The sequence below is a fragment of the Bos javanicus genome, chromosome 12 (genome assembly GCF_032452875.1).
Source record: "Bos javanicus breed banteng chromosome 12, ARS-OSU_banteng_1.0, whole genome shotgun sequence".
Classification (NCBI taxonomy): Eukaryota; Metazoa; Chordata; class Mammalia; order Artiodactyla; family Bovidae; genus Bos; species Bos javanicus.
The window spans coordinates 35,832,557-35,858,248 of record NC_083879.1 but is presented as its reverse complement, the minus strand read 5'-3'; the positions used below and the strand labels follow the sequence as shown (position 1 = coordinate 35,858,248).

Here is a 25,692-nt window from a genome sequence, read left to right as displayed (position 1 = left end):
GGTGGCATCTTTAGGATTTTCTATGTGTAGTATCATGTCATCTGCAAACAGTGACAGTTTTACTTCCTTTCCAATTTGGATCCCTTTTATTTTTTTTTCTTCTGATTGCTGTGGCTAGGACTTCCAATAGTATGTTGAATAAAAGTAGTGAGAGTGGGCATTCTTGTTTTCTTTCTTTCTGTCTTGAATTTTACTTTTCCACATTTTTTAGAAAATCAACTCTCTGTTTTAGAGGTGAGAGTTCTATTTTTTTTTAATTTTTTAATTGAAGTATAGTTAATTTACAATGTAGTGCTCCAGGTGTACCATAAAATGATTCAGTTATATGTGTGTGTGTGTGTACACACACATACCCACTTTCCCCTGGTAACCATAAGGTTGTTTTCTACATCTGTGACTTTGTTTCTGTTTTGTAAATAAGATCATTTTACATTTTTATAGATTTCCACATATACGGGGTGTCATATATTTGTCTATCTCTGTCTTCACTATGATAATCTCTAGGTTCATCCATGTTGCTGCAAATAGCTTTATTTCATTCTCTTTTATGGTTGAGTAATATTCCATTGTATATATGTACCACATCTTTACCCGTTCATCTGTTGATGGACATTTAGGTTTCTTTCATGTTTTAGCTATTGTAAATAGTGCTGCATTGAACATTGGGATGCGTGTATTATTTCAAATTATGTTTTTTGACAGGATATATGCCCAGGAGTGAGATTGCAGGATCAGACGTTAGCTCTGTTTCCTGCATACTGTTTTCCATAATGGCTGCACCAATTTGCATTCCCTCCAACATCTTCTCTAGCATTTATTATTGGTTGACTTTTTTATTGATGGCTGTTCTTAGGAGGTGTTACCTCATTGTAGTTTTGATTTGCATTTCTCTAAAAAGTAGAGATGTTGAGAGCATTTTTTAATGTGCTTTTTGCCCATCTGTATGTCTTCTTTGGAGAAATGTCCATTTAGTTCTTCTGCTCATTTTTTGATTGGGTTGTGGTTTTTTTTGTTTTTGTTTTTTTCTTTTTTGATATTGAGCTGCCTGAACTGTTTGTGTATTTTAAAGGTAGAATCCCTGGTTGGTCGCCTCATTTGCAAATATTTTCTCCCATTCAGTGGGTTGTCTTTTCATTTTGTTTATGGTTTCCTTTGTTGTGCAAAAACTTTTTAAGTTTAATTTGGTCCCATTTGTTTGTTTTTGTTTTAGTGTCCACTACTCTAGGAGGTGGATTCAAGAAGATCTTGCTGCAGTTTATGTCAAAGAGTGTTCTGCCTATGTTTTTCTCTTAAGAATTTTATAGTATCCAGCCTTACATTTAGGTCTTTAATCCATTTTGAGCTTATTTTTGTGTATGAGGTTAGAGAATGTTCTGATTTCATTCTTTTATATGCAGCTGTCCAGTTTTCCCAGCACTTACTGAAGAGACTATCATTTTATCATTGTTTATTCTTGCTTCCTTTGTTGTAGATTAATTGATCATAAGTATGTGGGTTTATTTCTGGGCTTTCTATCCTGTCTGAGCTAATATGTCTTTTTTTTTTGCCAGCACCATACTGTTTTGACTACTGTAGCTTTGTAGTATAGTCTGAAGTCAGGGGGTATGATTCTTCCAGCTCCATTTTTCTCAGTATATGTGGAGGTATGTTCCCTCTATACCCAGGACTGGAGAGTTTCGTTGTTTTTTTTTTTAACCATAAATGGATTTTGAATTTTATCCAAAGCTTTTTCCTGCATCTATTGAAATGATCATATGATTTTTATTCTTCAGTTGGTCAATGTGGTGTATCACACTGATTGATTTATTGATACTGAAAAAATCCTTGCATCCCTGGGATAATCCTACTTGATCATGGTGTATGGTCCTTTTAGTGTATTATTGGAATCAGTGTGGTAATATTTTGTTGAGGATTTTTGCATGTGTTCATCAAGTGATGTTGACCTGTAATTTTCTTTTTTGTATGATATCCTTGTCTAGTTTTGGTATCAAGGTGATTCTGGCCTTGTAGAATGAATTCAGATACATTCTTCCCTCAGTTTTTTTTTTTTTTTAAATAGTCTTCAGAATGATCAACTGTTCTCTAAATGTTGCTGGAATTCACCCATGAAGCCATGTGGTTCTGCACTTTTGTTTGTTGGGTGTTTTTTAAAGTTATTGATTCAATTTGATTACTGGTCTGTTCATATTTTCTGTTTCTTCCTTGTTAAGTCTTGGGAGATTGTACATTTCTGGGAATTTGTCCTTTTCTTCTAGTTTTGCTATTTTATTGCTATAGAGTTGTTTGTAATAGTCTTTTATGATCCTTTGTATTTCTGTGGTATCAATTGTAACTTTTCCTTTTTCATTTTTGGTTTTAACCAAAATCTCTTTTGATGACTCTGGATAAAGACTTATAAACTTTATCTTTTCAAAGAGCCAACTCTTAATTTTATTGATCTTTTTATTTTCTTATTTTTTTTTTTGTCTCAGTGTCATTTATTTCTGCTCTGATTTTATCTTTCCTTCTACTAACTTTGGGTTTTGTTCTTACTTTTTCTAGTTCATTTAGGTGCAAGGTTAGGTTGTTTGAGATTTTTCTTGTTTCTTGAGTGTGTGTCACTATAAACTTACCTCCTAGAACTATTTATTTTTTTTAATTTTTAAAAAATACTTATTGAAATAGTCTTCATACTTTTTGTTCAAATGCCCTTAGGTATTTTTTTAAGTTAATATTTATGTATTTATTTTTGGCTGTGCTGGCTTTTTGTTGCTACCTGAGGGCTTTCTCCAGCTGCCAGCTCCAGCAAGCAGGGGCTGCTCTCTGGTTGTGGTGTGAGGGCTTCTCATTGCAGTGGCTTTTCTTGTTGTGGATCGTAGGCACGTGGGCTTCAAGAGTTGCAGCTCTTGGGCTCCAGAGCCTGGGCTCATTAATTGTGGCACACGAGCTCCCCAAGGCATGTGGGATCTTCTTGGACCAGGAATTGAACCAGTGTGCCTTGCATTGCAAGGCAGATTCTTCACCAGTTGGACTACCAGGGAAGCTCCTTTTTTTCGTTTTTAATTGAAGTGTAGTTTTTATTACATTTTGATTACATTTGATTACATTACACACAATACAATGTTGTATTGGCTTCTGGTGTATAGTAAAGTGATTCAGATATACATGTATATACGCATGTGTGTGTGTGTATATATGTTTCATATTCTTTTCATTATGTTTTATTATTGATATTGAATATAGTTCCTGTGCTATGGTGTAGGGCCGTGTTTTTTACGCATTGTATATACTGTAGTGTGTATACTAATGCCAAACTCCTAACCTATCCTCCCCCCTTCTCTTTTGGTAACCACAGGTTTATTTTCTGTGTCTGGGAGTCTGTTTCTGTTCTGTAAATAAATTCATTTGTGTGACATTTTGGATTCCACATTTTAGTGGTATCATATGGTATTTGTTTTTATGTCTGACTTGACTTAGTATGATTGCCTCTTGGTCCATTTATGTTGCTGCAAACGACATTATTTCACTGTTTTTCGTGGCTGAGTAGTATTCCATTGTATATATGTATCACATCTTCTTTATCCTTCCTCTCTTGATGGACATTTATGTTGCTTCCATGTCCTGGCTCTTGTAAATAGTGCTGCAGTGAACACTGGGGTGCACGTGTCTTTTAGAATTGGAGTTTTTGTCTTTTCCAGATATATGCCCAGGAGTGGGCTTGCTGGGTCATATGATAGTTCTATTTTCAGTGTTCTAAGGAACCTCCATACTGTTCCCCACAGTACTACACCAGTTTACATTCCCACCAACAGCGTAGGAGGGTTCCATCTTTTCTACATCCTCTCCAGAATTTGTTATTCATATGCTTTTTAATGATGTCCCTTCTCACTGCTCTGAGTGGATTTGATTTCATTTCTCTAGTAATCAGCAGTGTTGAGCACCTCTTATGTACCTTTCGGCCATCTGTATAGCATTTTTGGGAAAATGCCTTTTTAAGGTGTTCTGCCCACTTTTTTAATTTGGTATTTTGGTTTTCTGTTATTGAGTTGTATGACCTGTTTGTGTGTTTTGGAAATTAAACTCTTATTGGTTGCATTATTTGCAAATATTTTCTCCCAGTCCTTTTGTAGGTAGTCTTTTCATTTAAAAGCTTTTTAAAATGAAAAAGGATTTTAAAAGTAAAGCCTTGTAAGTTTGATTAGGTCCCATTTATTTATTTTTGCTTTTATTTCTGTTGCCTTGGCAGACCAACCTAAGAACACATTGGCAAGATTTATGTCAGATAATGTTTTGCCTGTGTTCTCTTCTTAGAGTTTTATGGTGTCCTGTCTCATTGTTTTAGAACTGTTTTTGCTTCATCCCATCAATTTTGAATCATTGGCCCTTTGTTTTCATTTGTATCTGGGTATTTTAAAATTTCTTCTTTGTTGTTTTTTGGTCACACTGCGTGGCATGTGGGATCTTGGTTCCCTGACCAGGGATTGAATTCATGTCCTCTGCTTTGGCAGGTGGATTCTTAACCACTGGACCACCGGGGAAGTCCCACCTTGAAATCTTTATTAAGTAGACTGCCTGCCTCCATTTCACCTAGTGCTTCTGGGTTCTTATCTTGTTCCTTGCTTTGGAATGTGTTCCTCTGTTGCCTCATTTTGCCTAGTTAGCTGTTTTTATTTCCATGTGTCTGGTAGGTTGGTGTGTGTCCTGTCCTTGGAGAAGTGGCCTCTTGTAGCACACAGGTCCCCTCTGGTCACCAGAGCCGTATGTTGGAGTGAACCCTCTGTGAGCTGCCTGTGTCTTTCTGTTGTGGTGGGCTGACCGCTGTGGGCAGCCTGGGAGGCGTTTTGGGGCCCTGGTACGGTTGGCTCTGGTACTAGGCCTTGTCTTGTGTGGAGGCTGCTGGCCACTGTGGGCTGGTCATAAGGAGTATGGCTACAGGGCCTGGGGGTCCCAGGGACAGTGCTGGCCCATGGTGGGGTTGGCGGGGAGCAATCCCAGGGTGGGGTGCTCTGGGGCCAGTGTTTCTGGATCTTGTGTCAGCTGCTGGGGGACAGGGCTGGGTTCTTGACACAGCTGCTACAGGTTGCAGGGTGTCCCAGGGCCAGTGCCGGCCTGCTGATGAGTGATGCTGGATCCTGGGGGACTTGCTGAGGGGTCCAAGATGTGTAGAGCTCATGGTAGCCTGGGGGTGAGGGGGGGACTGGAGCCTGGGGTGGGGCCTGGGGCAAGTGCTGGCTTAGTGATGGGTGGAGCCAGGTCCCAGATCAATGGTGCCAGGCCTTAGGGACCTGGGCTGATGCCAGCCTGCTGGTGGGAGGGTGGGGCAGTTGGCCGAGGGGCCCAGGCATCTCAGGGCTGGCGTTGGCTGGGCTGTGTCCTGCCATGGCAGACCTCGGTGCTTCCGTGGTCCTGGGGCTGGTGGGGACCCAGGGTTCGGGGGGCTGGGTCCTGGGCTCGCTGGCTGCCAGGCCCTAGGACCCTAGAGCTGGTGTCAGCCCACCAGTTACTGGCACTGGTCCTGAGGGCATGGCCAGGTCCAGGGGTTCTGGGCTTGGTTGCCGGCTCACTGGTGAGTCTAGGGGGGCTGAGGACCCAGGGGTCTTAGGGCAGCCTGTCTGCTGGCAGGTGGGGCTGCGTTTCTGCTCAGTTAGCCGTTTAGTTGAGGAGTCCCAGTACTGGGGCCTCAGGCGGTGGCCAGGGCAGGGCCGGTGACACACTGGAGCAGACCCACGGTGGCATGTGTAGCACCATCATCCATGTGGTGGGAGGAGCTCCAAGGAATGGCCATGCCCGTGACTGTGGCCCCCAGGAGCTCAGTCTCCAGCATCCTGGTAGACAGGGGAGCTGACCTGGGCTTCTCTCAGATTACTGCTCCTGCCCCGGGCCCTCAGGGATGCCCTGATGTAAGCCCTACTGGCCTTTTAAGCCAAACATTCCAGGGGCGCGTCTTCCTGGCGCAGGATCCCCAGGCTGGGGAGCCCGGAATGGGCTCAGACCTCTTGTTCCTTGAGTTGGGGAACTTCTGCAATGTAGTTGTCCCCCCGTTTATGGGCTGCTCACCCCCTGCCCCCAGGGGTGCGGGGCTCAGCTGTGCTGTGACTCAGCCCTTCGGCTTGTGTCACTGTTGTTCCTTCTTTACATCTTTTGTTGTAGAAGGTCTTCCCTGGTAGGTTCTGGTCTGTGTTATCAGTAGTTGCTCTGTAAGTATTTGTCATTTTGGTGTGCCTGTGAGAGGACGTGAGATTGGGGTCTTCCTGCTCCACCATCATGGCCGAGCTCCTGGAAAAAGCTGGAGGGGGCAGTGGTGGGCAAAGCATCTGAGTCTTTTTCATTTTAGCATGTGGTTGGTTTACAGTGTTGTGTTAGTCTGTGTACAGCAGAGTGATTCACTTATATGTGTATATACATTTATCGATTCTTTCTCAGATTCTTTTCCTATTTAGGCTATTACAGAATACTGAGTAGGGTTCCCTGTATCATACAGTAGATCCCAGGTCCTTGTTACCTATTTTATATGTAGTAGCATGTACAGGTCAACCTCAGTTTCCCAATTTGTCCCCGTACCCTTTCCCTCTGGTAACCATAAGTTTGTTTTCTACATCCATGACTCTACTTTTGTTTTGTAAATAAGTTCATTTCTACCCTTGTTTTGTTTAAGATTCACATATAAGTGATATCATATTTGTCTTTCTCTGACTGACTTCACTCAATATGACAATCTCTAGATCCATCCATGTTGCTGTAAATGGCATTATTTATTCTTTCTTTATGACTGAGCAATATTCCATTGTATATATGTGCCACATCGCCTTTATCCATTCATCTGTTGATGGACATCTAGGTTGCTCCCATGTCCTGGCTGTTGTATATAGTGCCACTATGAACATTGGGCTGCGTGTATCTTTTTGAATTATGCTTTTCTCCAGATATGTGCCCAGGAGTGGGATTGCTGAGTCATATGGTATGTCTGTTTTTAGTTTTTTAAGGAATCTCCATACTGTTCACCACAGTGGCTGCACTGTTTACATTCCCACAAACAGTGTAGGAGGGTTCCCTCCTCTTCACACCCTCTCCAGCATTTATTATTTGTAGGTTTTTTTGATGATGGCCATTCTGACCCGTTTGAGATCTCATTGAAGTTTTAACTTGCATTTTGTTAATAATTAGTTATTATTAGACAATAATTCCTGATTCTCCTAATGCTGGGAAAGACTGCAGGCAGGAGGAGAAGGGGATGACAGGGGATGAGATGGTTGGATAGTGTCACCAACTCGATGGACATGAGTTTGAGCAAGCTCCAGGAGTTGGTGATGGACAGGGAAGCCTGGCGTGCTGCAGTCCATGGGGTCACAAAGAGTTTGACATGACTGAGTGACTGAACTGAATTGAATAATTACTGATGTCGAGCATTTTTTAATGTGCTTTTTAAGCTGTCTGTATGGTTTCTTTGGAGAAATGTCTGTGTAGATCTGCTTATTTTTTCATTGGATTGTTTGGGTTTTTGATATTGAGCTATCTATTGTTCAGTCACCAAGTTACATGTCCGACTCTTTGCAACCCCATAAACTACAGCACGCCAGGCTTCCCTGTGCCTCACCATCTTCCGGAGTTTGCTGAAGTTCATGTCCATTGAATCAGTGATGCCATCCAACCATCTCATCCTCTATCGCCCTCCTCCTCTTGCCCTCAATCTTTTCCCAGCATCAGGGTCTTTTCCAATGAGTCAACTTTTTGCATCAGGTGGCCAAAATATTGGAGCTTCAGCTTCAGCATCAGCCCTTGCAAAGAGTATTCAGGGTTGATTTCCTTTAAGATTGACTTGTTTGATCTCATTGATTCCAAGGAATGCTCAAGAATCTTTTCCAGCACCACAGTTGGAAATAATCATTTCTTCGGTGCTTTGCTGTCTTTATTGTCTAGCTGTCACATCCATACATGACCACTGGAACAACCATAGCTTTGACTATATGGACCTTTGTTGGCAAAGTGATGTTCTTGCTTTTTAACACAGTGTCCGTGTTTCTCGTAGCTTTCCTGACAAGAAGCGATCGTCTTCTAACTTCAGGGCTGCTGTCTGAAGTGATCTTAGATCTGCAGTGATTTCAGAGCCCAAGCAGAGGAAATCTGTCACTGCTTCCACCTTTTCCCCTTCTATTTGCCATGAAGTGATGGGACTGGATGCCATGATCTTAGTTTTTTTTAATACTGAGTTTTAAGCCAGCTTTTTCACTCTTCTCTTTCACCCGCATCAAGAGGCTCTTTATAGTTCCTCATCGCTTTCTGCAATTAGAGTGGTATCATCCATATATCTGAAGTTGTTGATACTTCTCCTAGCAATCTTGATTCTAGCTTGTAACTCATCCAGCCCAGCATTTCACACGATGTGCTCTGTGTATAAGTTAAATAAACAGGGTGACAATAAACAGCCTTGTACTCCTTTCTCAATCCTGAACCAGTCAGTTGTTCCATACAGGGTTCTGTTACTTGTCGACCCGCATACAGGTTTCTCAGGACACAGGTAAGATGGTCTGGTATTCCCATCTCTTTAAGAGTTTTCCAGTTTGTTTTGATCCACACAGTCAAAGGCTTTAGCATAGTCAATGAAACAGAGGTAGATGTTTTTCTGGAATTCCCTTGCTTTCTCCATGATCCAGTGAATGTTGGCAATTTGATCTCTGGTTCCTCTGCCTTTTCTAAATGCAGCTTGAACATCTGGAAGTTCTCAGTTCATTAATGCTGAGGCCCAGCTTGGAGGATTTTGAGCATTACCTTACTAGCATGGTAGATGAGTGCAGTTGTCCAGTGGTTTGAACATTAGTACTGCCCTTCTTGGGAATTGGGATGAGGATTGACCTTTTGCAGTCCTGTGGCCACTTCTGGGTTTTCCAAATTTGCTGGCATATTGAGTGCAGCACTTTAACGGCATCATCTTTTAGGATTTTAAATACCTCTTCTGGAATGCCGTCACCTCCACTAGCTTTATTGGCAGCAGTGCTTCCTAAGGCCCACTTGACTTCACACTGCAGAATGTCTGGTTCCGAGTGAGAGACTACACCATGGTGGTTATTCGGGTCATTACGATCTTTTTTTTGTACGGTTCTTCTGTGTATTCTTTCCATCTCTTGATCACTTCTGCGTCTGTTAGATCTTTACCATTTCAGTCCCTTACTGTGCCTATCTTTGGATGTAATGTTCCTTTGATATTTCCGGTTTTCTTGACGAGATCTCTAGTCTTACCCTTTCTGTTGTTTTCTTCTATTTCTTTGCATTGAAGAAGGCCTTCTTGTCTCTCCTTGCTGTTCTCTGGAACTCTGCATTTAGTTGGGTATACCTTTCCCTTTCTCCCTTGCTTTTCGCTTCTCTTCTTTCCTCTATTTGTAAGGCCTCCTCAAAGAACCACTTTGCCTTCTTGCATTTCTTTTTCTTTGGGATGGTTTCGTTCGCTGCCTCCTGTACAGTATCATGGACCTATGCCCATAGTCTTCAGGCATTCTGTTTACTAAATCTAATCCCGTGAATCTATTCCCTATCTCCACTGCATATTCATAGGGGATTTGATTTAAGTTGTACTTGACTGGCCTAGTGGGTTTCCCTAGTGGTTTTGCTATGAGAAGCTTATGATAAGAGTCATAGTCAACTCCAGGTCTTGTTTTTGCTGACTGTAATCAGTCTGATTTTGGTATTGACCATCTGGTGATGTTCATGTGTAGAGTCATCTTTTGTGTTGTTGAAAAAGTGTGTTTGCTATGATCAGTGCGTTCTCTTGGCGGAATCCTGTTAGCCTTTGCCCTGCTTCATTTTGTACTCCCAAGGCCAAACTTGCCTGTTACTCCAGGTGTTTTTTGACTCTCTACTTTTGCATTCCATTCTCTTTTTTTGGTGTTAGTTCTAGAAGGTCTTGTAGATCTTCATAGAAGTGTTCAACTTCAGCTGCTTCACCATTAGTGATTGGGGCATAGACTTGGATTACTGTGATGTTGAATGGTTTACCTTGGATACGAACTGAGATCATTCTGTCATTTTCAAGGTTGAACCCAAGTACTGAATTTCAGACTCTTGTGTTGATTATGAGGGCTACTCCATTTCTTCTAAGAGATTCTTGCCCATAGTAGTAGATATAACGGTCATCTGTATTAAATTCACCCATTCTCGTCCATGTTAGTTCGCTGATTCCTAAGATCTCAGTGTTTACTCTTGCCATCTCCTGCTTGACCACGTCCAGTTTACCTTGATTCATAGACCTAACATTCCAGGTTCCTATGCAATACTGTTCTTTACAGTATCGAATTTTACTTTCACCACCAGACACATCCAGAACTGAGCGTCACTTCTGCTTTGGCCCAGCTGCTTCATTCTTTCTGAAGTTATTAGTGGTTGTCCTCCCCTCTTCCCCAGTAGTACATTGGACACCTTCTGACCATCTTTTGGTGTCATACCTTTTTGCCTTTTTACACAGTTCATGGTGTTCTCATGGCTAGTATACTGGAGTGGTTTGCCATTCCCTTCTCCAGTGAACCATGTTTTGTCAGAACTCTCCACCATGACCCATCCATCTTGGGTGGCCCTGCATGGCGTGGCTCAAAGCTTCATTTAGTTACGCAAGCCCCTTCATCACGGCAAGGCTGTGATCCATGAAGGGGAGCTACCTGAGCTGTTTGTATATTTTGGAGATTAATCCCTTGTTTGTTGCATTGTTTGGAAATATCTTCCCCCATTCTGTGGGTTGTTTATTGCTTCCTTTGCTGTGCATAAGCTTTTAAATTTAACTAGGTCCCTTTTGTTGATTTTTGTTATTATTTTCATTACTCTAAAAGGTGGATTCAAAAAGATACTACAAAAACAAAACAAAAACAAAAAGATACCGCTATGATTTATGTCAAAGAGTGTTTTTCCTGTGTTTTCCTCTACAAGTTTTATAGTATCTGGCCTTACATTTAGGTGTTTAATAATCCATATCTTTGTGTATGGAATTAGAGAATGTTCTAATTTAATTCTTTTACATGCTTTCCCAGCAGTGCTTATTGAACAGACTGTCTTTTCACCATTGTGTATTCTTGCCTCCTTTGTTGTAGATGAGTTGATCATAGGTGTGTGGGTCTATTTCTGGGTTCTCTGCCCTGTTCCATTGAGCTATATGTCTGTTTTTGTGCCAATACCATACTGTTTTGATTACAGTAGCTTTGTAGTATAGTCTGAAGTCAGGGAGTGTGATTATTACAGCTTTGTTTTTCTTTCTCAAGAGTAAGATCTTTTGTATTTCCATGTGAATTTTAAAAATTTCTTGTTCCAGTTGTATGAAAAATGCCATTGGGTAATTTGATAGGGATTGTATTGAATCTCTATATTGCCTTGGGTAGGTAGTACAGTTATCTAAAAAATACTCTTCCAATCCAAGAACATGTTCTGTCTTTCCATCTGTTTGTATCATCTTTTATTTCCTTCATCAGCATCTTATAGTTTTCAGAGTACAGGTTTTTTGCCTCCTTAGGTAGATTTACTCCTAGGTATTTTATTCTTTTTTGATGAGATGGTAAATGGGATTGTTTCTTGAATTTCTCTTTCTAATATTTTGTTTAGTTAGAATATCAGTCAGTTCAGTTGCTCAGTCATGTCTGACTCTTAGCGACCCCCTGGACTGCAGCTTGCCAGGCTTCCCTGTCCATCACCAACTCCTGGAGCTTGCTCAAACTCATGTACATTGAGTTGGTGATGCCATCCAACCATCTCCTTCTCTGTTGTCCCCTTCTCCTGCCTTCAATCTTTCCCAGCATCAGGGTCTTTTCTAATGAGTCAGTTCTTTGCATCATATGACCATAGTATTGGAGCTTTAGCATCAGTCCTTCCAATGAATATTCAGGACTGATTTCCTTTAGGATTGACTGGTTTGATCTCCTTGCAGTCCAAGGGACTCTCAAGAGTCTTCTCCAACACCACAGTTCAAAAGCATCAATTCTTTGGCACTCAGCTTTCTTTATAGTCCAACTATTTCACATCCATACATGACTATTGGAAAAACCATAGCTCTGACTAGATGGAGCTTTGTTGGCAAAGCATGTCTGTTTGTTAATATGCTGTCTAGATTTGTCATAGCTTTTCTTCCAAGGAGCAAGTGTCTTAATTTCATGGCTGCAGTCACCATCTGCAGTGATTTTGGAGCCCCCCAAAATAGTCTGTCACTGTTTCCATTGTTTCCCCATCTAGAGTATAGGAATGTATATTTTGTATCCTGAAAGTCTAAAAATTTTTTGTTTAGTTATTATTTTGTAAAATATTGGTTGTGCTGGGTCTTCATTGCTGCCCAGGCTTTTTCTCTAGTTGTGACGATGGGGCTACTCTGCAGTTGTGGTGTGTGGGCTTCTCATTGCGGTGGCTTCTCTTGTTGCGGAGTGAGGGCTCTGGGGTGCATGGGCTCAGTAGTTGTGGTTCCCGGGCTCTAGAGCACAGACTCAGGAGTTGTGGCCCTGAGGCATGTGGGATATTCCCAACCCAGGGAGTGAACCTGCATCTCTTCCATTGGCAGGCCAATTTATTACCATTGAATCACCTGGGAAGCCCTGTATCCTGACACTTGACCAAATTCACGGAGTCTAGTAGTTTTCTGGTAGTGTCTTTAGGATTTTCTATGTATAGTATCTTGCTTCTGTGTATAGCCTGAGTGTCATTACCTTCAGTCATAGAGCATCTTTCCTGGTAGGTTCTGGTCTGTGTTATCAGTAGCTGCTCTGTAAATGTTTGTCATTTTGGTGTAAATGTTTGTCATTTTGGTGTGCCTGTGAGAGGACATGAGTTCGTGGTCTTCCTGCTCCACCATCATGGCCAAGCTCCAAAAAAAGGGGTTGGGCAAAGCATCTGAATTTTACAGTGGAAAGCAGAAAGGGAAATTTACCAGTCATGAGGAAAGAGCAGACACTGGAGAAACGGAGCTTCAGTGGGTCATGACAGCCGCCCATTTCCCAAGAGCCTTGGCTTGGCGGGAACCGTGCGCTCTCACAGGCTGCACGGAGGTCAGAGCCCTGGGACCCAGAGCCTGGGTGTACGGGGCGGGGACCCAGCCAGGATGCAGGTGCAGAGGCCACTGTTCCCCCGCTGTGCTCCCACCCATGGGCTCTTAGAAAAGCAACATTCAGCCTCCAGAATAGAAAAATATTTTCTCATTTACTTTGTGGCATCCTGTTTATTTCTCTTAAGCTTAGAAACAAATATGACAAAAATAAAATCAGTGTGGTTGCTCAATAAATATTTTTAAGCTACACTGACATATTAAGGAACCTATTATAAGAACACAGGTTTATTAGGGTTTAAAGATACACATTGCTGTATTGACTCCCCAAAGATAAATACCCTCCAACACGCTGTGTAATTTTTACTTGTTTATATTCCTCAATTTTGGGTATAGTCTAAAGATAACTTTTCTTTGGGGTTTATATTTTTAGGCTTTGCTACTTTTCTTTGTTGATTCCTCCTGGATCTTTAAGTCACCACACCTACGTTTATTCTGTAGTAGACAAGCGCATGGATCAAGCAGCAGCTCGGGAATAAACGGAGGGAGAAAGCAGCAGAACAGGGAGGGGGGCGGACCAGCAGGGGAGGCCGAGGACCTGACAGGCGGGGTGGGGGCCGCCATCTGTGGGGCCGGGGGGATGAGCCTGCCTGGGGGACCTGCACGGGCGTCCCGGGGTTAGGGGGCGGCGGCAAAGTGGAATTTTCCCACGAGAACTCAGTTGGCTCTGCTCTCTGCACCCCAAACTCTGTGCAGGTAACTGGGGAGCAGGGGTGGAACACCAAAAGCTTTTGGAAGGGGTCACCCCTGTCCCAGCCAGGCCAGCAGGGTGCCCACAGGGGTCATCCTCGTTCCCACGAGCCCCTCAGTGGGTGTTTGTTGATGTTGGTTTCAGGAGGTTGAAACAGGCGCTCTCTCCCCCAACCCCCACCCCCGACCCCACGTCAGCCGCCCTCCTCGCAGTGCCCCCTCGTGGAATCCACTGCCCAGGGCTATGCCCTGGACATCATTTTTTCTTCACTGTAAAAGAACTGTAAAATTGTAAATAATATTTTTTTTTCGTATTTATTTGGCTGTGCGGGGTCTTAGTAGTGGCGTGTGGAGTCTAGTTCGACCAGGAATTGAACCCAGGTCCCCTGCACTGGGAGCATGGAGTCTTAGCCACTGGATCACCAGGGAAGTCCCGGTAAAAGAATATTAAGTAGAGTAGAGAGGTAAAGAGCCTGACGCTGGGGACAGCCCTCCCCTTTCTTAGTCTCCCTGCTTAGCTTTGTCTCTAAGACCTCCCTCCCCTAGTGCAGGTTCAGGCACCTAGGGCACGGTGCCCATGGGCAGGAGTGGGGCTCCCAGGGGTGGCCGCTAGGGGGCAGCACCGGCCCACCCGCCCTCAGCCCTTGCGTCTTTGAACCTGGGGAGCCATGTCTCTGTCTCCTTTGCAAGTTCACTGCCGCCTGGGGCTGTTTCACTGTCCTAATGACTTAGAAAGGAAGCTTTCAGCCCTCACCGGGGTCTGTGTCTTGTCTACACATCGTCGCGGGCGCTGAGTCCTTTCTGTTACGAAGAGCAGGGAGGGAGGGAGAAGAGGGCCAGGCGGGTGGCCTCCAGCCACAGCATGTGACACATAGGGGTGGGGGCGGGCATCCTCAGACTCCGAGGTAGAGAAAGGACAAGCTCATTGTTGAAACCTGCTTGTTAAATGTTGGCGTGACTCCCTGGCATATTTTTACGGATAAATGACTTTAATAAGTCAAGATCCTATATCGTTTTTCTTTTTCTCCAAGCTTCTCAGAGCACAGCAGGCTTGGCTCCAGCCACCACTGTTTGAGAGTAAAAATACAAGTGCCATTGGGAGCCTTGTCACAGGGTGAGAGTGTTGTGCCTTAAAGGTTGTCTTCTCCGACTGCTGGGTCTTGCTCTACGTGGTTTCCTTGGGTGCATGACTGTTCCATGACGTAGTCACTTCTCAGATCCTGATGTCCGGATACAGTGTCTGTGCTCTTCAGGCCAACATGGGGCCGGGCAGGCAGAGGGTGGACAAACTCTTGGCATCCATCTTCCAGAGCCGCCTGGTGAGGCTTGGAGGAGGGCGGTGCGTGCGCTGCCCCCAGCTGACGAGGTCAGGGAGACGGTAACCTTCCAGAAGCTCCTCACGAGGGGGTGGCCTGCCCGCTCACCCCAGGGACAGCGCGAGAACATGGCTCTGACCCCAGATTCTGCTGCTTCCCTGGAGCCTCTGTGGCAAGAGTTCTGTTTTCCTTTGAAGAGACCTGCTGGCTGCCCAGAATGCGTGGCATCTGCCCCGAGGGAGGAGACGGCCAGGGACTTCTGGCTTACCTGGCCCCTTCTCTGTCCCTGGGCAGCTCTTGGTCCTCCAGTGTCTCCGGGCTCTTCCCTGACCTCCAGGTGGGCGCGTCTGCTGTGGCCTCAGTGGGTTCACCCTTTCCAAGACCCCCGGTGGTGGGGCTGAGCCCCGGGGAGCCTCTGGTCCCCCTGCAGGGATGGGAATGGGGACCAGCCTGGCGGGCAGAGAACCCCATGGGTCTGGCTCAGCTTCAGGATGGCAGCGTGGTGGCCTCGGCCTGGGGTGATTGACCCTGGCTGTCCTCACCGGCGTGGGGCCAGGTGCTCCCAAGGGGTGGCCTCGGGGTCTGAGTGGGTCAGGCCTGCTGCCCTCCCCACGGCCCTCCCCTGGGATGCACCACCCAGGTTCCTGTCAGGCAGGGCCATGTCGAAGGCCTGTCTGGCTTGGCCTAAGTGCCGGTGCTGAGGTCTTCTGTCCCCTCGTCCCCTTCCCTCCCCCCAGCTGTGGGGCCTTTTCCACAGAGAACCACAGACCGCATCTTGGTGTTTCGTGGCCTCAGACCCGGGCCTCGTGCCCTCCGCTTGGCTGGGCAGGATTGTCTAGGGGGCTTTCAGGCCTGGCCCTGGGCTGAGCTCCAAGCCCTGGGGAGGGCTCAACTGCCTGGCTATGTCTGGCAGTCTCAGCGCCACTCTGTCCATGCTGGGTTAGCAGTGGCCTTGACCTCTAGTTAGACTCCTCGGCTGGGGTGTCCCAGCGGGTGGTGGGGGGCATCCTGAGATGGAAGTGTATCGGAAAACGCTCCCCACCTCCGAGGTGCCTGGGGCTACAGCCCAGCTGGGGGGCTTCTGTCCTGGGCCTCCTGGTGGCTAGAGGGCTGAGCTCCTGGGTGTGGCCTGAAGGGTGAGAAGTCAGGGCTGTCACAGGCCCACGTCACCATGCGCTTCTGGAAACCAGTTTGGAAGCCTGGTTTCTGCCCCAGTTGCACCCATGCAGGAGACGTTCCGGCTCTTGGGAAGGGAACATGCCCCCTAAACTTCCCCAGGGGCCACTGCTGTTACTAGCTGTTACCTTGATGGCTGGTGGGAGGTCCCCCTGTCCTTCCCCATGACGGTCTAGGCTATTCTGGGCCCTTTTCTGTCTGTGTGAATTTTAGGGTCAGCTTGCCAAGTTTTAAAAGAGATTGACAAGAACTGCACGACTTGACATTACTTTGGGCAGAGTCTCTGATACCTTGGAACCTCGGGATTACAGGCATCTTTTTTAAGCAGAAAACATTGATAAAAATGTAACTTTATCAGTCCTGCCTTCAGGAAGCTGGGGGACCTCCACTTTGCCGAGAACCAGTGGGAGTGACGTGCCCCTCTTGCTGGTTGGTATCCAGGTCAGAATGAAATTGTAGGTTCAGGACCCTCATTCCAGGCCACCCCTTTAAGAAAGTCTGTTGACCTTGGGATCTGGGGACCCTGGGCTGTTGAGGCCACTTCCTCCAGTGCTTGTGGCGGAGGGCCTTTCCCCACTTCTTCCCGGCTTTGGGGTCTGGGGTCTTGAGACTGACTGCTGTGAAAGAGACGACCCCACAGCCTCTGTTGTTTGTGGACTAGTTTGTGTTTTGCAAAGAGGGAGGGTGGGTTTGTGCACTGACTCGGCAGCTCTGTCCTCGACCTGCTCACCGTCCTCATGAGCTGCTTCAAATTGTTTCCTATGGTCTGGGGCCCGGCGGCTTTTCCTGGCCCTGCCGTCACCCACATTCCTCTGGGCTCGGTTTCCATCCCCTCCTCACGTCCTTTGTTCCTGGATTAAGCCGGCCAGCTGTCGCTGCCTCCGGCCAAGCTTCACATGTGGGTCCCAGCAGAGGAGACCTGGCCCGGTTCCCGTTCCCCTAGGCGGGCGCGCACGCAGAGCAGCTCTGTGGTATGTCCTTGTTGGTGACAGGGACAACCCCTCTGGTGGCTCTTGATGGCAGTGTTCTTCACAAAGTGCTCCAGTCAAGAGTCTTTCTGGGATCTTAAGGCAGGAGGTTGCGGGGGATCCGCTTGAATGTGCATCTGTTCTGTGTCCCGAGGCATCTGGGTCCCTCCCCTCTCCCCGCTGTGGTCCCCACAGGCCCCCTGGTGCTGGGTGCCATGGCATGGATGCGTGGTGCCCCTCCCTTGGCAGCATCTCTGAGTTTTGAGAGAAACCCTGGCCATGAACCCAGATGCTACATGATGGGCGGGGGTCTTGTCCAAGCGCCTTGGCCAGCGCGTCCCCAAGGCCGACTGGTGGGAGAGGGGTGGATATTTTTAGTCGGATGAGGCTTCTGACCCGTTGCTGCATCCAAGCAGCCGTCAGGTCCCCTAGCCAGTGACACGGGGACTGTCACCCGTGTCAAAAGAGAAACCCCAGCCGCGAAAGGGATCTTTGTGCCCCAAGGTCAGACTTAGGTCACAAATGTGGAAGCTGTGCAGGGCCTCTGCCAGGCCAGTTCTGTCCCTCCCGTGGCGGTGTCCACACTGCCTGAGCACCCCCGTGTCGCCCTGAGCCTGTCTGCCACTCACAGCCCTTCGTGGCTCCAAGGGACGGAACTCCAGACTCTGCTCTGGGCTTCAGGGCTCCTGCCACCTCACAGATTTCTTACAGGTCCCTGCCCCACTGCACACACATGTGCACCCACACATGCACGGCCATTCCCCCAGGTGTGCTGCTCCCTGCCCAGCAGTTCTCTGTCCTCACCTCACTGCTAGGCCTCCCTTGGGGCCTGCGCGGAGTGTCCTGACCCCTGGCTGACAGTGTCAGGTTCAGAGGCACATGGTCACTGTGTGTGTGTGTGTGTAGGCACGCGTGCATGTGTACACACTCACAAGTTTGGTAGTTTATCTAACAGGTAAGGACTCTTAACAAAACCACAGTACCATTAATACACCTCAAAGTGAATACTTCCTTAATATCTTCAAATAGTCTGGTTCAGATTTTCTTGTCTCATATTTTTAAAACTTAAAAATTTTTCTCTTATTATTTAATCCTATGCTTTGAAATAATTTCAAAGTAACAGAAAAACCTGTGAAACTAGCACGAGGAAATCCCCGTGCCCTCTGCCCAGACATCAGCATCACCGCTCAGCACGATGAGGACGCGTGTGAAGGCGGTGCTGGGTTCTGGGACGGGCAGAGGGTCCTGGCGGTGCCTCTTTACTGCCTGGGGTCCAGCCTTGGGGCAGCTCAGGGCCCTCAGTCTGTGACGGTCCCTCCATCCTTTGTCGTGGCACTTTGTGACACTCTAAAACAATGCTGGAGTGTTGTTTTGTTGAATGTCCCTCTCTAAGGGTTTGATGTTTTTTAAGCAGTCATATAATTTCTCATCCAAATGAAAACACTTGTTAATTGGGACTCGGTTCCTTACTGCACCCGACTCATCTGGAGGTGTAAACCAGGTCAGCAATGCTCGGGCACTTAGTCTCTCTGCTCAGGCTCTTAGTTTGTTGAGATATAATCGACAGGTTGTGTTAGTTACAGTTGTACAGTATAATGATTCAATATCTGCATATGTAACAAATGATCACCATGATAAATCACTATCTCCTAGAGTTTGCTCAAACTCATATCCATTGAGTTGTTGATGGTATCCAACCATCACATCCTCTGTTGCCTCCTCCTCCTCCTCCCTTCAGTCTTTCCCAGCATCAGGGTCTTTTCCAGTGAGTTGGCTTTTCCCATCAGGTGGCCAAAGGATTGGAGCTTCAGCATCAGTCCTTTCAATGAATATTTAGGGTTGATTTCCTTTAGAATGGCTTCCCTGGTAGTTCAGCTGGTAAAGAATCCGCCTCCAATGCAGGAGACCCTGGTTCAATTCCTGGGTTGGGAAGATCTGCGGAGAAGGGACAGGCTACCCACTCCAGTATTCTTGGGCTTCCCTTGTGGCTCAGCAGGTAAAGAATCCACCTGCAATGCAGGAGACCTGGTTTTGATCCCTGGGTTGGGAAGGTCCCCTGGAGAAGGGAAAGGCTTTACCCACACCAGTATTTTTTTTTTAATTAATTTATTTTAATTGGAGGCTAATTACAATATGGTAATGGTTTTTGCCATACATTGGCATGAATCAGCCATGGGTGTGCATGTGTCCCCCATCCCGAACCCCCTCCCTCCTCCCTCCCCATCCTATCCCTCAGGGTTGTCCCAGCACAACAGCCCTGAGACCCCTGTTTCATGCATCAAACCTGGATTGGCGATCTATTTCACATATGGTAATATACATGTTTCAATGCTGTTCTCTCAAATCATCCCACCCTCACCTTCTCCCAGAGTCCAAAAGTCTGTTTTTTATCTCTGTGTCTCTTGCTCTCTCACATATAGGGTCATCTTTACCATTTTTCTAAATTCCATATATATGTGTAAATATACTGTATTGGTGTTTTTCTTTCTGACTTACTTCACTCTGTATAATAGGCTCCAGTTTCATCCACCTCATTAGAACTGATGCATCCTTTTTAATAGCTGAATAATATTGCATTGTGTATATGTACCACGCCTTTCTTATCTATTTGCGGATGGACATCTAGGTTGCTTCCATGTCCTGGCTATTATAAACAGTGCTGCGATGAACATTGGGGTACACGTGTCTCTTTCAGTTCTGGTTTCCTCAGTGTGTATGCCCAGCAGTGGGATTGCTGGGTCATAAGGCAGTTCTATTTCCAGTTTTTTAAGGAATCTCCACACTGTTCTCCATAGTGGCTGTACTAGTTTGCATTCCCACCAACAGTGTAATAGGGTTCCCTTTTCTCCACACCCTCTCCAGCATTTATTGTTTGTAGACTTTTGGATCGCAGCCATTCTGACTGGCGTGGGATGGTACCTCATTGTGGTTTTGACTTGCATTTCTCTGATAATGAGTGATGTTGAGCATCTTTTCATGTGTTTGTTAGCCATCTGTATGTCTTCTTTGGAGAAATGTCTGTTTAGTTCTTTGGACCCATTTTTTGATTGGGTCGTTTATTTTTCTGGTATTGAGCTGCATGAGCTGCTTGTATAGTTTTTAGATTAATTGTCAGTTGCTTCGTTTGCTATTATTTTCTCCCATTCTGAAGGCTGTCTTTTCACCTTGCTTATAGTTTCCTTTGTTGTGCAAAAGCTTTTAAGTTTATTAGGTCCCATTTGTTTATTCTTGCTTTTATTTCCATTACCCTGGGAGGTAGGTCATAGAGGATCCTGCTGTGATTTATGTCGGAGAGTGTTTTGCCTGTTTTCCTCTAGGCCACTCCAGTATTCTGGCCTGGAGAATTCCACTGGACTCGACTGAGTGACTTTCTCTTTCCTTTAGGATTAACTGGTTTGACCTCCTGGCTGTCCAAGGGACTCCTAAGAGTTTACTGTCTTGGCAACTCTTAAATATGCCACAGCATCGTTAACTAGTCCTCATGCTGTGCTGTGCATCCCCACAGCTTATAACCAGAACTTTGTACCATGGACGCCCTGTACCGTTTTGCCCACCCTCCACTCCCTGCCCTGGCAAACACTGGTCAGTTCTCTGTGTCTATGATTGTGTTTTGTTTAGATGTCACATATAAGTGGGATCACACGGTGTTTATCGTCCTCTCTGACTTCACTTAGCATAATGCCTTCAAGTTCTATCCATGTTGTTGCAAATGGCACAATTTCATTCTTGATCATGGCTGAACGATACTCCATTGTATATATACCGCGTCTTCTCTGTCCATTCATCCACTGGCGGTCACTTAGGTTGTTGCCATGTCTTGGCTGTTGTAAATAATGCTGCAGTGATCATATGTCTTTAAAGGTGGTGTTTGTTTGCATTGGATAAATACCCAGCAGTGAAATTGCTCTATTATATAGTAGTTCTATTGTTACTTTTTTGAGGAATCTCCGTATTATTTTCCACAGTGTCTGCACCAATTTACACTCCCACCAAGTGTACCCAAAGGTTCCCTTTTCTCTGTGTCCTCAGCAATAGTTATTTCTTGTCTTTCTGATGACTGCTATTCTTTCAGATATAGGTGACATCTCATTGTGGTTTTAATTTGCATTTGTCTAATAATTAGTGATGGTGGACATCTGTCCATGTGCCTGTTGGACATCTGTATGTCTTCTTTGGGAAAATGTCTGTTTAGGTCTTGTGCCCATTTTTAAATCACATTTTTATTTTTTGGTTTTGAGTTACACGAGTTCTTTGTGTATCTTGTGTATTATCCCCTTATATATGGTTTGCAAATATTTTCTCCTGTTCAGCGGGCTGCCTTTTCATTTTGCTGGTGGTTTCTCAAGGCTCTTTTTTTTTTTTTTTCAAGGCTCTTTTAATATTTAATTGCCCTGCCTCTTTTCCCTCTTGGAATGAAACCTGTTGAGTTTCTCTCTACACTTCCATGAATGATCTTATTTAACTACTATTCATGTGCTAATAATGTAAAAATCTCCTTCTTCAGCTAAGATCTCTCCTGGGCTCCAGCCTGTCTTCCACTCTGTACCCCGAGGGACCTAAACTCCAGGAGACTGGGTCACTTCTTCCTTTAACACCCTGCTGCCTTCAGGGTCAGACCCTCCACTGAGGGCTCCAGCTGCACCAGTTCTCCTGGGTGGCCCCTCCTAACTGACGTGGTCCCAAGTCTAGGCTCTGACCTCTGCCCAGAGGCCCTTCCTCTCCTCCACCTGGACCAATCCACCCGGGCTCCGCTTTGCCAGGAAGCCGCTCGTGCTGCCATGGCTGGGTTAACTGTTTCTTTGTACATTTACCCCGGAGAGAGTGAGTCCTTGGACAACAGATGACTGTATTATTTCATCTGTATTCCTACTGCCTGAAACATCCCTGGCACTCAGGTGTTTGTTGAATGTGAGCGGAGATATTATAATACATTTCTTGTCCTTCTAATGCTAAGTTAAGGTGTGAATGACAGGAAGCTGAGGGGTCGAGTCAGACCCACCCTCTCACCATCTGCTGTGCGGCACTGGGTGGGCTTTGGAGCAAGAGGGGACGACAGGTGCAGCCCTCACCTTTCCCTCCCAGGGGAAGGGGAGGAAAAGGTGCATTTATGTCTGAGAGGCCCCAGGTGTTGTAGGAATATGGGGAAAGTCAAGGTTAACTTTGACTAAGGCAATCTGAAAACTCTCTAAGATTCTGACTTGCACTGGACGTTAAGAAATGAGATTAGTATGGGGGAGAGTTCATTAACCTTGAGCAAAGCTCAGCCGTGGCCCCCACCAGGCGTCCCACTACAGGACCGGGCAGTCTGCCCAAGCTCAGGGAGGTATGCGTCAGGAGCAGGTTGTGGAGGCCTTTGGAGGCAAAATGGAGGAGCTGATGTTCTTCCTGACGTGACCCCCACTCCTGCCTGGAGGCGTTCCGGGGGGTCTGTGCCCTCATTGAAGGATGGGAATGAGGTGGTTCAGGGCTTGGAGAGTTGGAAAGGTAAAGCTCTTGCAAAGGCAGGGCAGACAGTAAGTGATGAAAAGCTCGTAACATGTTACCAGCCCTGTGTGTGCACACTGGACAGGCTCGGTGTGGATCTGAGGTCCTGGGGCAGACAGGGGTGTTTGCCAGCCGGCCCTGCCGCCCTCCTCCTGCTCAACTCAACAGATTTCTGCCCCCACCCCCTACAGCAATGAGAAGAGAATTGGGGCGGGGGACGGTCCACGCCTGAATTGGCTCTCCCTCTCCATTGCGATGCCTGTCTTGGTCACCTGACCTTATCCCCACATCCATGTGGTGGCCAAGGACTCGGATATGTCCCTCTGGGCAGTGAGGCGCTTGGGGGCAGGTGCGTGGTCCCTGAGTTTAAGCACCCCCCTCCTTCCCTGGGGCCACAGATCACCCCACACAGACCGTCCTAGCTCTTTCCTGCTAAGTGGCTTGTACTCAGCGTCATCAGGTGGACTTGTTGCTGCCAAGATGCCATTTCTGGGTCTTCCTGCTCAGTCATCTGCTCCATCAGTGTCTAAAGATGCTGAACCCAAAGGAGGAAGCGAGCCATGGACCTTCCCTCAAGTCAGGGGCCATGGCTGCCCCCAGGCTGTGGGCAGTTAGCCTGGCTGACATGGTCTCCTGCCTCCAACGCTGACAGCCGGTCAGGTTCCACCTCCCCACCCTGTCAACTGTCACGTGTCTTCCCGCACCTGTGCTTCCATAACTGGTTGTGTGAAGGTCCTTCTTAGCTGGACACTTCTTAATTCAGCTGCTGCCCGGAAGTCCCAGGCACTGCAGGCCAGGGAAGACCAGTCCAGAGAGGTCCCCTTGGGCTGATCTCGTTTGGTTCATTTCTGTCCTGTGCTCCCGTGGGGCTAGCATTCCGGGGCCTTCCCGGGTGTGACCGGCATACAGTGTGTCCCCCATGAGGTCAAAGGTCACAGCTGTGACTCTTGAGACTAAAGGGTCACAAGGGATCGGCTCTAGAAGAGGGCAGATGAACAGTGATGAGAGTCTGGGGTCATGGCAACCTTGTGACGTGGGGGATGTTAGGGAGGAGTGCTGGTCCCCACTAGTGACTTCCGGGTTTCAGGGAGGTGTGGTCAGAGTCCGCCGGCGGCTGCCCTGCCGCCGTGGGCCGCTGACGCTTTGGATTTGGCATCTGACCAGGAAGTAGGGTGACATGGAGGAACATGGAGTGGTCAGGTTTAGGGTCTCCTTCACTTTCCAAGTCCTGGCCTGCCCGCCCCCTCTCCGTGTCACTCAGCCCCTTCGCGTGGGCAGGGCGGTGGGTGGACCTTGATGGACAGAGGGACCTGGGTCTGGGCCTCCTGAACGGGTCTGGCGGTTCGGGGTGGGAGGCCACAGGACCCTTGGAGGAGCTGCAGGCTCCAGGCTGAGGAGGGGCATCTCCCTTTTCGGGGTGTGCGGTAGACTCCGGGCGTGGTTCAGGGAGCGTGGCCCGGGCCCCAGCGCCGCCCTCTCCCCGCAGGATCTCCTACGACCCGGGCCGCTTCCCGCGGTACCTGCCCGAGGCCTACTGCCTGTGCCGGGGCTGCCTGACCGGGCCACGCGGGGAGGAGGACGTGCGCCTGCGCAGCGCCCCAGTGCTCGTGCCCGCGGTGGTCCTGCGCCGCACCCCGGGCTGCGCAGGCGGTCGCGCCGTCTACGTCGAGGAGTATGTCACTGTGCCCGTGGGCTGCACCTGCGTGCCCGGGCCGGACAAGGATGCGGACGCCGCCAACTCCAGCCTGGACAAGTCGGCCCGGCCCTGACCGCCCACCCGGGACCCCGGGCCCGAGGAAACGTGCCCAGCGGTGGACAGGACCGGACTGGATCCTGTGGTGGGCTGCCCCAGACTTCCTCGAGCAGGAGCGCAGGGCGGCCGGAAGGTGATGGGGACTGGGAAGGGTGGCCTGCCTCGCCCCCCAGGACCACGGGAGGGGTGAGCCTCAGAGGACAGACCGATGCTTGCATTTTTTAAAAAGTAGAGTGTAATCCGTTTATTCAGCTATTTTTTTCAATAGGGGCAGGAACAAAGTATTTTCATATTAGCCATTTTGAGCAAGTATATTGTTTTTACCTGACCTGTAAACATTTTATAAACATTGTTTTCACTTCCTCAGCAGGAATTTTTAGAAGCTCAGGTAGGCTAACTCTTCGGTTGGTCACCAGTGGACATGGCTGGACAGGACCTGCCCTCCCTATGGGCAGCTCAGCTCACCCCAGTCTTTATTCATGAGGATATAAATCACCACAGGTTTATACAGGTAGAAAGTTTTTCACTTTTCAAAGTCAGGGGCCAGTTTGTGGACAAGAGGCAGTGAGGTCAGAGCGTGGTATGTAAGGTCTGTGCCAATTCCCAGGTATCGGGCTAGTTTTAAGGGCTTCAGGAGCTATTAAGTGGGCAGACTTACAGTTTCCAGAATGCAGGAATGGAGCCCCTTCTAGCACTGCAGCTAAACCCCAGAACTATCTGTAAACGTGAGACCTTCTTAACTTGATTTATGTAACACCTACAGGTAGGTGAAGGGCATGCTGGCTGTGGTTTTCTCTCTGGACTCAGCTTTGATGGTCTCAACTAGTTCTTAGAGCAAACGATGTTTATTAAGGTCTTAATTTTATGGCTGAAGTTTTTAAGAGCAACTGTGAAGTCAGCCTCTGTTTATGTGCTCTCTTCCCCACTTACCATCAGCCTTGGCTTGATCTGAATGGAAGCTTTACTGAGAACTTCCAGTTTGTATTATATATTGACAGAGGTTGTACATGAAAAACATTGCTGAGCAAAATTCATATTTTCCAAATAAAAATTCAGAACTGAAACCTGTGGGTAGTTCTCTACAGCTTGGGGTGAATGTTACTTCCGTGCTCAACCTCTGGAAATAACAACATACGGTAAGCCTAGTGGTGGTATATCTGGAATACACCACTAGATATTATCTGAACCTTTCAGAAGGGTTCAGGTCAACAACAAAGAAATACACAAAAAGAAAAACTGCCTTCAAACCTTGGGTAATTATTTCAGTCG

General features: G+C 47.0%; 1 protein-coding gene across 1 annotated transcript in view; it reads left to right on the top strand.

The window, feature by feature from the left end:
• IL17D (interleukin 17D) overlaps positions 1 to 25,487 on the top strand; it is a 30,536-nt gene extending 5,049 nt beyond the window's left edge. The window contains exon 3 of the mRNA XM_061435005.1: positions 24,157 to 25,487. Coding sequence (XP_061290989.1) covers positions 24,157 to 24,439 — 283 coding nt within the window. The 3' untranslated portion in view covers positions 24,440 to 25,487. The remainder of the gene's footprint in view (positions 1 to 24,156) is intronic.
• Positions 25,488 to 25,692: the final 205 nt, after the last annotated feature.